The sequence below is a fragment of the Volvox carteri genome (genome assembly GCF_000143455.1).
Source record: "Volvox carteri f. nagariensis unplaced genomic scaffold VOLCAscaffold_145, whole genome shotgun sequence".
Lineage (NCBI taxonomy): Eukaryota > Viridiplantae > Chlorophyta > Chlorophyceae > Chlamydomonadales > Volvocaceae > Volvox > Volvox carteri.
The window spans coordinates 73-12,341 of NW_003307688.1; the positions used below are offsets into that span (position 1 = coordinate 73).

At 55.8% G+C, this 12,269-nt stretch overlaps 2 protein-coding genes across 2 annotated transcripts in view; both read right to left on the reverse strand.

Annotated features, from left to right (window-relative positions):
• Nucleotides 1-212: 212 nt before the first annotated feature.
• VOLCADRAFT_100722 (uncharacterized protein) lies at nt 213-3,543 on the reverse strand (the record flags this gene model as incomplete). The annotated part of the gene is made up of 9 exons (XM_002959250.1): nt 213-353; nt 942-1,010; nt 1,077-1,217; nt 1,374-1,442; nt 1,509-1,649; nt 1,941-2,081; nt 2,185-2,364; nt 2,829-3,011; nt 3,079-3,543. Coding segments are annotated over 9 exons (1,530 nt in total), but the record flags the coding sequence as incomplete, so codon positions are not given.
• Nucleotides 3,544-11,953: 8,410 nt separating this feature from the next.
• VOLCADRAFT_100724 (uncharacterized protein) overlaps nt 11,954-12,269 on the reverse strand; it is a gene marked incomplete at both ends in the record, with an annotated part of 1,530 nt that continues 1,214 nt past the window's right edge. The window contains one exon of the mRNA XM_002959251.1: nt 11,954-12,266. Coding sequence (XP_002959297.1) covers nt 11,954-12,266 — 313 coding nt within the window. The remainder of the gene's footprint in view (nt 12,267-12,269) is intronic.

The following is a 12,269-nucleotide window of genomic DNA, read 5'->3' on the forward strand; positions in this document are numbered from 1 at the left end:
GGGAAGCAGACTTGCACCGAAGCCCGGTTGCACCAGGGTGCCAAACGCAGCAAGCAAGTGCACCCGAGGACGCCCCCCTGCGTGCCATCCCCAGCCGACGCACGCCACCCCATTGTGCTGCTCCCGTGATGTGTCACGCGGTGCACCCGTTGCATGCTGTGTGGTACACCCTCCCTCACACGGACCGACCCCCGCCCGTCAGGCCCGCCCACCTGATGTCCTGCCGTGTGTCGTGGGCCAGGCATGGCTGCAGGTCCTGCAGCCGATGGGGATGGCAAAGCAGCCGCCTCGCCGCCACGGGCGTCCTCAGGTGCCGGCAGTGGCAGCTGCGCAGTAGCGGAGTCGCCCCCCTCCTGCAGGCCGCGTCACACGGAGTGATGCACAGGAGGCACGACGGGTTCACCAGGTTGGTCAACAGGCAGTCATGGCAGCGGGAAGCAGACTTGCACCGAAGCCCGGTTGCACCAGGGTGCCAAACGCAGCAAGCAAGTGCACCCGAGGACGCCCCCCTGCGTGCCATCCCCAGCCGATGCACGCCACCCCATTGTGCTGCTCCCGTGATGTGTCACGCGGTGCACCCGTTGCATGCTGTGTGGTACACCCTCCCTCACACGGACCGACCCCCGCCCGTCAGGCCCGCCCACCTGATGTCCTGCCGTGTGTCATGGGCCAGGCATGGCTGCAGGTCCTGCAGCCGATGGGGATGGCAAAGCAGCCGCCTCGCCGCCACGGGCGTCCTCAGGTGCCGGCAGTGGCAGCTGCGCAGTAGCGGAGTCGCCCCCCTCCTGCAGGCCGCGTCACACGGAGTGATGCACAGGAGGCACGACGGGTTCACCAGGTTGGTCAACAGGCAGTCATGGCAGCGGGAAGCAGACTTGCACCGAAGCCCGGTTGCACCAGGGTGCCAAGCGCAGCAAGCAAGTGCACCCGAGGACGCCCACCTGCGTGCCATCCCCAGCCGACGCACGCCACCCCATTGTGCTGCTCCCGTGATGTGTCACGCGGTGCACCTGTTGCATGCTGTGTGGTACACCCTCCCTCACACGGACCGACCCCCGCCCGTCAGGCCCGCCCACCTGATGTCCTGCCGTGTGTCGTGGGCCAGGCATGGCTGCAGGTCCTGCAGCCGATGGGGATGGCAAAGCAGCCGCCTCGCCGCCACGGGCGTCCTCAGGTGCCGGCAGTGGCAGCTGCGCAGTAGCGGAGTCGCCCCCCTCCTGCAGGCCGCGTCACACGGAGTGATGCACAGGAGGCATGACGGGTTCACCAGGTTGGTCAACAGGCAGTCATGGCAGCGGGAAGCAGACTTGCACCGAAGCCCGGTTGCACCAGGGTGCCAAGCGCAGCAAGCAAGTGCACCCGAGGACGCCCACCTGCGTGCCATCCCCAGCCGACGCACGCCACCCCATTGTGCTGCTCCCGTGATGTGTCACGCGGTGCACCTGTTGCATGCTGTGTGGTACACCCTCCCTCACACGGACCGACCCCCGCCCGTCAGGCCCGCCCACCTGATGTCCTGCCGTGTGTCGTGGGCCAGGCATGGCTGCAGGTCCTGCAGCCGATGGGGATGGCAAAGCAGCCGCCTCGCCGCCACGGGCGTCCTCAGGTGCCGGCAGTGGCAGCTGCGCAGTAGCGGAGTCGCCCCCCTCCTGCAGGCCGCGTCACACGGAGTGATGCACAGGAGGCACGACGGGTTCACCAGGTTGGTCAACAGGCAGTCATGGCAGCGGGAAGCAGACTTGCACCGAAGCCCGGTTGCACCAGGGTGCCAAACGCAGCAAGCAAGTGCACCCGAGGATGCCCCCCTGCGTGCCATCCCCAGCCGACGCACGCCACCCCATTGTGCTGCTCCCGTGATGTGTCACGCGGTGCACCCGTTGCATGCTGTGTGGTACACCCTCCCTCACACGGACCGACCCCCGCCCGTCAGGCCCGCCCACCTGATGTCCTGCCGTGTGTCGTGGGCCAGGCATGGCTGCAGGTCCTGCAGCCGATGGGGATGGCAAAGCAGCCGCCTCGCCGCCACGGGCGTCCTCAGGTGCCGGCAGTGGCAGCTGCGCAGTAGCGGAGTCGCCCCCCTCCTGCAGGCCGCGTCACACGGAGTGATGCACAGGAGGCACGACGGGTTCACCAGGTTGGTCGACACCTCACATGGACCGACCCCCGCCCCTCAGGCCCGCCCACCTTATGTCCTGCCGTGCACGGATACCATGGAGCGGCATCTTCTGTATAAGTGTGTCCCCCGTCCGCCTCCCGTTGCTGCTCCTCCTCGTCGTCCACCTCCAGCCAGGTCATGTTTGGGGCCCGCTTTCTCTTCCTGGTCTCGTTGCACACACCAAAGCCTCGATGAACCGGCTCCTCTGACTGCAGGAGCAGTGAGAGGGGACCGCACGACACTCAAAGGGAGCAGCTTGAGGGTTAGCAAGCGTAGACTGGGGATGGCATGCAGGGGTCGTTATCAGGGGGCGATCTCGCCCATAATTCTACCTGTTCGCCTGCTTCTGAAGGGGCCAGCCCATTGCTCTGGCCAGCACCAGAGACCTCTGCACCATCCTCGGACACCCTATACTCGCATGTGTCACCAGTGCTGCCGTGCTTCACCGGGTCCACCACTATACGAAACGGTGCTCCAACGTGGTTGACGCTGCCATCCAACGACCCCCCCCTAATCCATTTGTGCCAGATGAGTACATACCTCAGCTCCCACGGAGGTCGCCACCTCCTCGCCAGCCCTCAAAGCTTCTTCATTCCCCTGCAACATACACAATCTGTTTGCAAAGATGCCCATACCTATCGCTCCCCGCCCAGCCCTGGAGCAGGAAACCCACCGTTGTCATGGTCCTGTCAGCCGCGCTGGCTGCCTGTGACGTGATGACACTGGCAGCACGGAGGTGAAGTGGGAAGCTTGAAGCGGCATGCTCAGACAAAGCCGCGCTGCGTGCAGTGTGTTGGCTGCCCGGCAACCCCAACTCGACAGCTGCCGGCGGCAAAGCTGCTGCGTTCTTGATGACCTGCATGCATGCAGGCACCCTGGCTTCAGCTAAGACAACCTGGGCGGAACAAAGGCAGGTAGCTTACCTCATATAGTCGAGTCCATGGCCGCATGGGCCAATGGTATGTCATGTTGTCCACACACCCAATCTGACCTTCAGCTGGCGTGGTGCGTCTTACTTGTTCCAGGATGAACGACAGAGCGGCGTCGTGGCTCATGTCTCTGACTTGCTCCTTGTATTCGCTGGTCTGTAAAGCCAACCCTTCACGGATGTACCTCTTGAGGCTCTCTTCCTTTGCACCACTACCAAGCATTCCGACAAGCGACCTATGCACCTCAGTGCCTTCAACTACAGCCGAGAATGTCATAGACACTATATCGTCTGGCTTAGTGCGACGTGGCACTGTAGCAACCCACTCGACGCCATCGACAATAACTATGAACGTTTCTCCTGCGCGGCACTGTGCAAGTTCACACGTGAAGTTAAACAATTCACGTTTAAGACGTTGGCTTATCTGTCTCTTCTGTAAGTATAGGTCGCGTATCTGCATAAAGGTAACAGATGGCGCCATTTTCACAACAATCACGCTAAACACAGTGACGTTTCTTATTGTTGCTGCAAATTATCCACGTTCACAAGACTTCTGGGCAGCAAGAGGGGAAATGCCGTACAATTCCGGACCTGTTAGGTCCGGAAGTGTACAGCATGGCGTTCAAATGGCTGCAAATTCAAATTTGGGAAGTTGTTTCGTTGCTACCAAACTTTGTTGATTGCATCTTTTAAATCCTGGCCAGAACCTGCCATAGAATAGGATGCTCCTTTGTCATGGCGGGACCAAATGCTTGCTTGCGTAGAAGCATTAAAAGCTCGACAATTGATTCAATCGTGAAGGTTCTGGTATTCATACACGTTGTGATCGTTCTTACTGGTCACATTAGCCAGTTTGCCATGTCGTTGAATGCGCTGGAGGCGGCATCCAAACCGCCGAAGATCATTTACAGACCGGATGTAGCTCCACACTCATCCCAGCCTTTCCAATGCACCAACTGTGCCAATTGGTTTGGAAGTCGGTCAACGGCATATCGGCACCAGTGCAAAGACAGGGGGTGGAGTATGGAGATACCCCTTGTAAAAGTACATGATGTAACCATACAGCCCGCCATGGATCAAGGGCCTGAAGATGTGCCTGAATGCAATGCAAGACCAGCCGAACCAGCTATGAACAAGACGGATGGAAGGCATCTTGTGCAACTGCAAGCAGGGCACCATCGATTCCCTAGTACTCCCTTTGTGGGAACAGTGCAGCCCACTGGACTGCCTGTACATGTTCCAGGCATCTCAGTGGGCCGGAGGCCTTTCCGCCAACCACTTCCACCAGCAAGGCGACCTGCACCCTTTTTTTCTGGAACAGTTGAGGACCTGCCTACTGGCCCAGTCATGGTTCTAAGCTCTCAACCTGGGCCTATCATGAGGCACCAAAGCACACTAAGTGATCCTGATGGCGCCCAGCAGTCCTCATCATCTGCTGACATGGAAGGTACAGAGTGACATGCACTTATCGTCATGCATTGATGCAATGACATCTACCTGGCACTTGTTCTGTGTACTGTCACGTGTCTTGTAGGTGGATTGCTGACAGCAGAAGGTGCTGACCAGGGTAACGGGGTCGAGCTAGACACTACTGTACACATGACTGATGCAGCAGGTAAATCACCAGTTGTGCAACATTCGTAGATACAACCCAATGAAGATGCCGTGAAAAGATCCATTCTTAAGGTTTTGGTGCCTCATATGTGCTTGCAGTCGCTACAACTACCTCACCTGCCACTGGCAATGCCATGGATGACTACACCACCATGGCCAACGGCTACATAATGGATGTTTGGGACGAGGATTTTGGGGTGGATGGTGCCGTCAATCTTGGTGCGTGGGGTACATGAACCTCCCCCAGCAAGCCCTGATGCCCAAGCCCTGAACAAACACTATTTTGATCAATGCCTATCTTTGGTGCACTTGCACAGGCCCTGCATTCACGAATCCATGTTCGACCACCCACACTGACAAGCCAAATAAATATAACCGATATTTACTCCCCACTCCGCACAGACCCAGACATGCAAGACATTACACCCGACCATACCTCTGTGGGCGAGAATGTAACAGCTGCAGCTAACATGGATGATTTGGTGGAAGGTAAGCTTGTGCATTCGATAGCATACTCCATTTCAGCCATTGCTCCATCCGTAGCATCTCCACTCTTTCCCCCTTCCTCTAGGCATTGCTCCAGTTTTACTATGACTGATAGCTTGGTGTGTGCAACATGCTGCTTGACCTTCCTCAGGTCATGCAGCAGGGTGATGCGTCTAGTGGTAGTACTGCCATGCCTGATAAGGGATTGATGCCATGGGAGCTTCTATTTTCCAGACATGTTTCATCTCCCCTTTTGAAGTGATGTCACATACATCAATGGTTTATACCGGTATGTTGCAGGCATGGAGTCAGACATCCTCTGGAATCTGCTTGAAGATGACCTCCCATATAACACTGAGCCAGCCAACCAGGTTGAATTATGGGGTGACATGATGGGCTTAACTGGACTGCTATGGAATTTGTAACTTGATCTAGGATAGCCACCTTCAGGTTACTTTCCTTTGGTGACCACCTGCCCAGCTGCCATAACTTGTGTTTGCATTTTCTATGCGACCAACCCCACAGTTACCACCAGAGGTGCCCCAAGCAAACACGGCGGGTGGCATCGTCTGTGTATGTGGCTGCGGATTGCCATATAAGAAGCCTGGCTCTGCCCAATGGTACCTGCAGCATCTGGACAGCCCACTGTATGTGATTAGCCTCAACGGTTTGCCTGTCTATACTCACCCAGTGACCCTACGGCAGCAACTCTACACCATTTTACAGCAGATGGAGCTAACGACTCCTGGGCGTGCAGAGCTCGAGTTCTGGCTCAGCTGTATGAAATATACGTGCCCATTAGGCCACTATAATTTCAGTGTTCCAACTCTGTACATGCTAAAAAAACTGACTGAGGTTAGTGCTTGGACAAACCATCAATATTTCATCTGTGACAGCAAGCAATGCCGGGGCCACATCTTCAGCGCCAAAGAGGTGGAGGGTACTCAGCGCACGAAGTGCCCGAACTGTGAGCAAGTCCGCACCTTGTGTCAGGATGCTGGAGGTGAGGGTACGCATGGTTGGATACTGTATGTTTTTGGATACTGTATGATGTACTGATCCATTCCCATTCATTACAGGTGGGTAATATAGTACTCCCACATTAATGAATGCAGTCAAAGTTGTATTTTGTGGAAAGTTAGTTATTTTGTGCTTATCAAATGGATGAAAGGGTTTAATACAACCCCAATCCTGGCACTTGTTATATTATGGTGCTCCTCTGCAGGAGATCCTAAAATAGAGCCTACACCGTACACTGTTTACTTCGGTGTCGAGGATGCAATTCGGGAGCTCTTTTCTAACAAGCAGTGGTGCAGTGAGCGTGGAAAGTTCAGGCGGATTGGCCCAGATGCAGGTGGCTCTTGGTGGGAAGGTGGGTACATGTAGCAGCCGGTACACAGTACGGCACTATAAATACGCGCGCAGCACGACCACCAGCATCTCGAGAGGCCTTTTCAGCGGCCAGCTGCTACAGTACAACACATAGGCACCCGTCCCTACAACCTATTACTTTCATGTCCATATGCCATACAACCTCAGCTCACTTATCTCCCTTGCTTCCCAGGCACCTACTTGAAGACACACCTGTCCAGGCCAGACAAGCTCGGTGATGCTGTATACAGTCCACACAACTCCTTTTACGACATTGGTGTTGATTGGGTGCAGCCATACAAGAGTGCGAAGTATTCCATGGGCATCATGTTTATCCGCTGTGCGGACATAAAGGAAGAAAATAAGAGCAAGAACTGGAACTGTGCAGTTATTGGTATCATCCCTGGCCCCAAAAAGCCATGCAATCTTGGACCTCATCTCACTAGGGTAATCGATGACCTGGACAGGCTGTCCAGGTTTCCCATGACAGTCGACGAGGTGTACTATGGACCAGATGGCTCCCTCATCTGCAACACGATCTCCCACCATGCCTTCCTTGGTTCTGTAATGGCGGATGGGCCAGCACGGGCTGACCTGGGATGCTATAGGGGCCACAACTCCATACGTGGGGCCTGCCCCTGGTGTACATTCGAGGGTGCCACTGCACCAGAGAGTAGCACAGCTCGGTTCAAGGGATATGCCAAAGGGGTGACACACAGCAGGTGAGTGGTGGTCATAAGAAATGGGTCATTAAATGTCTGGATGCCTGTAGCCTGAATGCCCTAATGTCACCTTGGTGCTTGAATCATGGGAGTTTGTAAAACATTTGCCTGCTGGGGCTTCATATTGGGCACACTTGGTGCAACTGTGAGAATGTGTCCATCCCTGTGCACATTCCTACAATTCGTGATCCCCTTTACTGTGACATGCATACAGATTTAATGGCGTGCCAGTCCAGGTCGGGGACCCTTGCTTGGGGCTCACTGACAGCATGCAGCGGGCTCGAGGGGTCAGCATGGACAACCATTTCCATGCTCACTGCCTCCCTAACCCTACGTTGAGTGCCACGGCATATGAGCGTGCATCAAATGAGCACGGGTGCTGGAAGTCTGTACCCTTTGCCAAGTTGCAGTATGTCAGCCTGCAGGACCTATTCGTTGTCCCCATTGGCCATGCCTTGCTTTATGGCGTGGTCGAAAATTTCCTTGCGTTCATCTTCCGGTCAACCACCAGCAACGACCAGCTTCCTATTGTTGCTGCTGAGGAGCGCAGGACCATCCGCAGTCGTGCAAAGCACATTTACCTCACCTCTGATTTTGGACGAAAGTACACCTGTGTCATCAACGACCGGTGAGGATTGGGCTGGCAGCAGCTATGCTGTTCTTGTGGGATTGGCTACCTGGGATTGGCGTACTCTTTGCCTGGTGTTATAATTATGATCCAGTATTGCGTTGCTGCACAACATTTAAACGTATATTAGGATTCTTTATGGCTTTAGGATAAGGTGTTTGAATCTTAAGACATGACACTGTTGCCAACCCACAGGGGTACATGGAGAATGGAGGACTATCTTCACTTCACTGAGGCAATTGCACCTTATGTGTTCATGCAAGCCCTTCCACCAACACTTTCAGAGTGCTGGAAGCTGTTAACAGCAACTGTACAGCATTATTTCAGGCCCTTTGTGGCTGATGAGGATGGCGACGGTTCTGTAGCTGCCTTTCAGAAGTCAGCATGTGCAGGCTGGGCAAATTTGTTTCAGTATGCCGCCACTATTGAGCGGCTGGGCTTTCCGGATTACATGTTCACCATCAATCTACATACCTCTGTCTGCCGGTAAGAATTCCAGTAGTCGTGCTTTGGGAAATACATTCATCTTAGCCCAACATGTACATGGCCCAATGTAGCTAACATATCCCCTTACTTGGTGCACATGCATACTATTCAAAGATCATGATGTAGGCCTTTCAGCTCGTCATTTGTCCAGTTTTACATGTCTATGTTTTGCAACTTGCCTTTAAACTGCTGCTGTGCCAAAACAGGCTGTTCGACCAGGAGATGGCCCGTGGCTCTGCAGCAGCAGATGCCGATTTCGTGGTGGAGAGGCAGATGCAGGCTGCCAAGTCAGCCACGGGCAGGGGTGTCAGTCGCTTCCCAGACAAGCACTTCGCTGTAGTTGAGTGCATCAGGCGTGCTCAGCGTAATGTAAAAGAAGGGGCAGATGCTTCTGGTGTCCAACTGAGGTCACTGCAGCAGCTCTTCGCGTTTTTCCGCCAGGCTGATCCCCTGCATCCCAAGTGCAAATCCCAGTCTGCACTTGATGAACACACTGACTTGATAGGCAGTTCTGTCCCACTGCAGAAGGACCCCTTGTTAGCACAGGAGGTCAAAGTTGCCTTTGAACGCCTTGTCAAGGACCAGGCACATGCTTTGGAGTCTGTGCGGTCATGGACTTGCGGCAGGCCTCCTTACAATATCTGCTGGGAGGCTCTTATGCCACTCGTGGACCCATCAGCAGAAGATGCCACCATTGAAGGTCAAGTTGCCACCGTGGCCAGCAGAGCCGAATGTAACGGAGACATTTTCTTCAGTAGATTATACAAGCGACCTTCAGCAAGGGTATCATATTGGGTGCTTATGGCTTGGCGGGGGCTAAATGATCAGGTGGTGCCATATATTGGCATGGTCAAGTACTTCACCAACCTGCCAGCAATGCCCCGATCTAACCCCCGTGGATCAACCACCATGCTGACTTTGGCAGTAGTCGACCTATTCAAGGGCTCATTCGTCAATCCTGCTATGGTAGAAGTGGACATGGATCGAGCCCTGGGCAGGAAGCCTGCAAGTGGCATTTGGAGGTGGCCCCTCTATGCTGTCCCTCTTGAGTTGATTGATGGAAAAGTGATCGTTGCTGCTCCACAGGGAATGCTCAATGGCAAAATGTACTTTACACGTTATTACAGTACCAGTGACCACTGATTATCTGGGTTATCAGGGGACCCTGTAGCTGTGTTGCAGCAGCGACAGCATTGGGGCTGGGAGGTGCAGTAGCCTAAGCGGCAGGCGCGGCGGCGGCGGTAAATAGCAACGCAGCAGCAGCGGCAGCGACGGCGGTGGGGCTGGGAGGTGCAGTAGCATAAACGCCAGGCGCGGCGGCGGCGGGAAATAGCAACGCAACAACAGCAGCAGCGACGGCGGTGGGACTGGGAGGTGCAGTAGCCTAAACGGCAGGCGCGGCGGCGGCGGGAAATAGCAACGCAACAGCAGCAGCAGCGACGGCGGTGGGGCTGGGAGGTGCAGTAGCCTAAACGGCAGGCGCGGCGGCGGCGGTAAATAGCAACGCAGCAGCAGCGGCAGCGACGGCGATGGGGCTGGGAGGTGCAGTAGCCTAAACGGCAGGCGCGGCGGCGGCGGTAAATAGCAACGCAACAGCAGCAGCAGCGACGGCGGTGGGGCTGGGAGGTGCAGTAGCCTAAACGGCAGGCGCGGCGGCGGCGGGAAATAGCAACACGGCAGCAGCGGCAGCGACAGCGATGGGGCTGGGAGGTGCAGTAGCCTAAGCGGCAGGCGCGGCGGCGGCGGTAAATAGCAACGCAGCAGCAGCGGCAGCGACGGCGGTGGGGCTGGGAGGTGCAGTAGCATAAACGCCAGGCGCGGCGGCGGCGGTAAATAGCAACGCAACAGCAGCAGCAGCGACGGCGGTGGGGCTGGGAGGTGCAGTAGCCTAAACGGCAGGCGCGGCGGCGGCGGGAAATAGCAACGCAACAGCAGCAGCAGCGACGGCGGTGGGGCTGGGAGGTGCAGTAGCCTAAACGGCAGGCGCGGCGGCGGCGGGAAATAGCAACGCAGCAGCAGCGGCAGCGACGGCGGTGGGGCTGGGAGGTGCAGTAGCCTAAGCGGCAGGCGCGGCGGCGGCGGGAATTAGCAACACGGCAGCAGCGGCAGCGACAGCGGTGGGGCTGGGAGGTGCAGTAGCATAAACGCCAGGCGCGGCGGCGGCGGGAATTAGCAACACGGCAGCAGCGGCAGCGACAGCGGTGGGGCTGGGAGGTGCAGTAGCCTAAACGCCAGGCGCGGCGGCGGCGGTAAATAGCAACACAGCAGCAGCGGCAGCGACAGCGGTGGGGCTGGGAGGTGCAGTAGCATAAACGCCAGGCGCGGCGGCGGCGGTAAATAGCAACACAGCAGCAGCGGCAGCGACAGCGGTGGGGCTGGGAGGTGCAGTAGCCTAAACGGCAGGGGTGGCGGTGATGGTGGTGGGGCTAAGAGGTGCAGTAGCCTAAACGGCAAGTTCGGCAGCAGTGGGGCCTAGCAACATAGTAACAGCGGCAGCGACGACTTTGGGGCTGGGAGGTGCAGTAACCTCACACAGCAGGCGCGGTGGCGGCAGGGCCTAGCAACGCAGCAGCAGCGGCATCAATGGCAGTGGAACTGGGAGGTGCTGCTGAGTTGCTATTTCCCGCCGCCGCCGCGCCTGCGGTTGAGACTAACGCACCTCCCACATGTTTTAGCTAGTTACATCAACAATGCTGTGCCTGTGGGACGGTGCGAGCTGGTGATTTAACTTGTCATGCTTGAACACAGCAGGAGAGATTCTTTGTTAATTAATCCTTAAATACATGCCTTAAGTGTGTAACATATGACTTTCAAATTAACAACAGGGTGTAAGGGAGCTGACCGAGTAAGTATTGGCAACAGGCCAAAATGAAGTTGGCTGCCTTGCCCTGCTAGCTGGCATATACTGATCTTTTCCGTTGGATAAGTGCAGCTAAGCCTAAGGGCCACGCCTGAATGCACATCAAGTCACTGCAAGTGGCTGAAACGAAGGCAATTCAAGTGCACTCCAGAATCCCGGCAGGGATGCTGTATAGTACATTGTGCACATTGTTATAGAGGTAATATACTATGCAGCATTTCAGAAGGGATTCTGGAGTCCATATGGCATATAATTGTCACTTTTTATAAAGGAACAAAACATGAACACAGAGCCAGCATATGACCATTGGGAACATGACTGAATTTACACATATGAGTGGCAATTCATGATCAGTCATGCTGCACAAGGAGCATGACAACTGTCATGACCATGACTCTGCCTCATGACCGGTAACATGACTGGTCATGAGGCCTCATGAGTGGTCATGAGGCAACATGACCAGATCTATGACAGGAAAACCCCCGCATGACCACATCCATGACCAAGTCGTTCCCCGAGTCTACTGAGTTATAACTCAGTAACTATTCGATGAGTCCTCAGACAGCTTCACCTAAAGTTTCTCAGGACCACCTAAGGTCTCTGCTAAGGTTTCGGAGCTGCCGTACATCTAAGGCGCCAAAAAAGGCCATCTAATATCTATAGATATTAGCTAGGTTTAGTTTCTAAAGGTTCTCATATAAGTTTAGAAGTTTAGTCTTAGATGACTTCCAACCCTACTCCTGAACCACCTTGCCACCGGAGGGTACCCTCCTGTACCACCCTGCCACCGGAGGATACCCTCCTGTACCACCTTGCCACCGGAGGGTACCCTCCTGTACCACCTTGCCACCGGAGGGTACCCTCCTGTACCACCTTGCCACCGGAGGGTACCCTCCTGTACCACCCTGCCACCGGAGGATACCCTCCTGTACCACCCTGCCACTGGAGGGTACCCTCCTGTACCACCCTGCCACCGAAGGATACCCTCCTGTACCACCCTGCCACCGGAGGGTACCCTC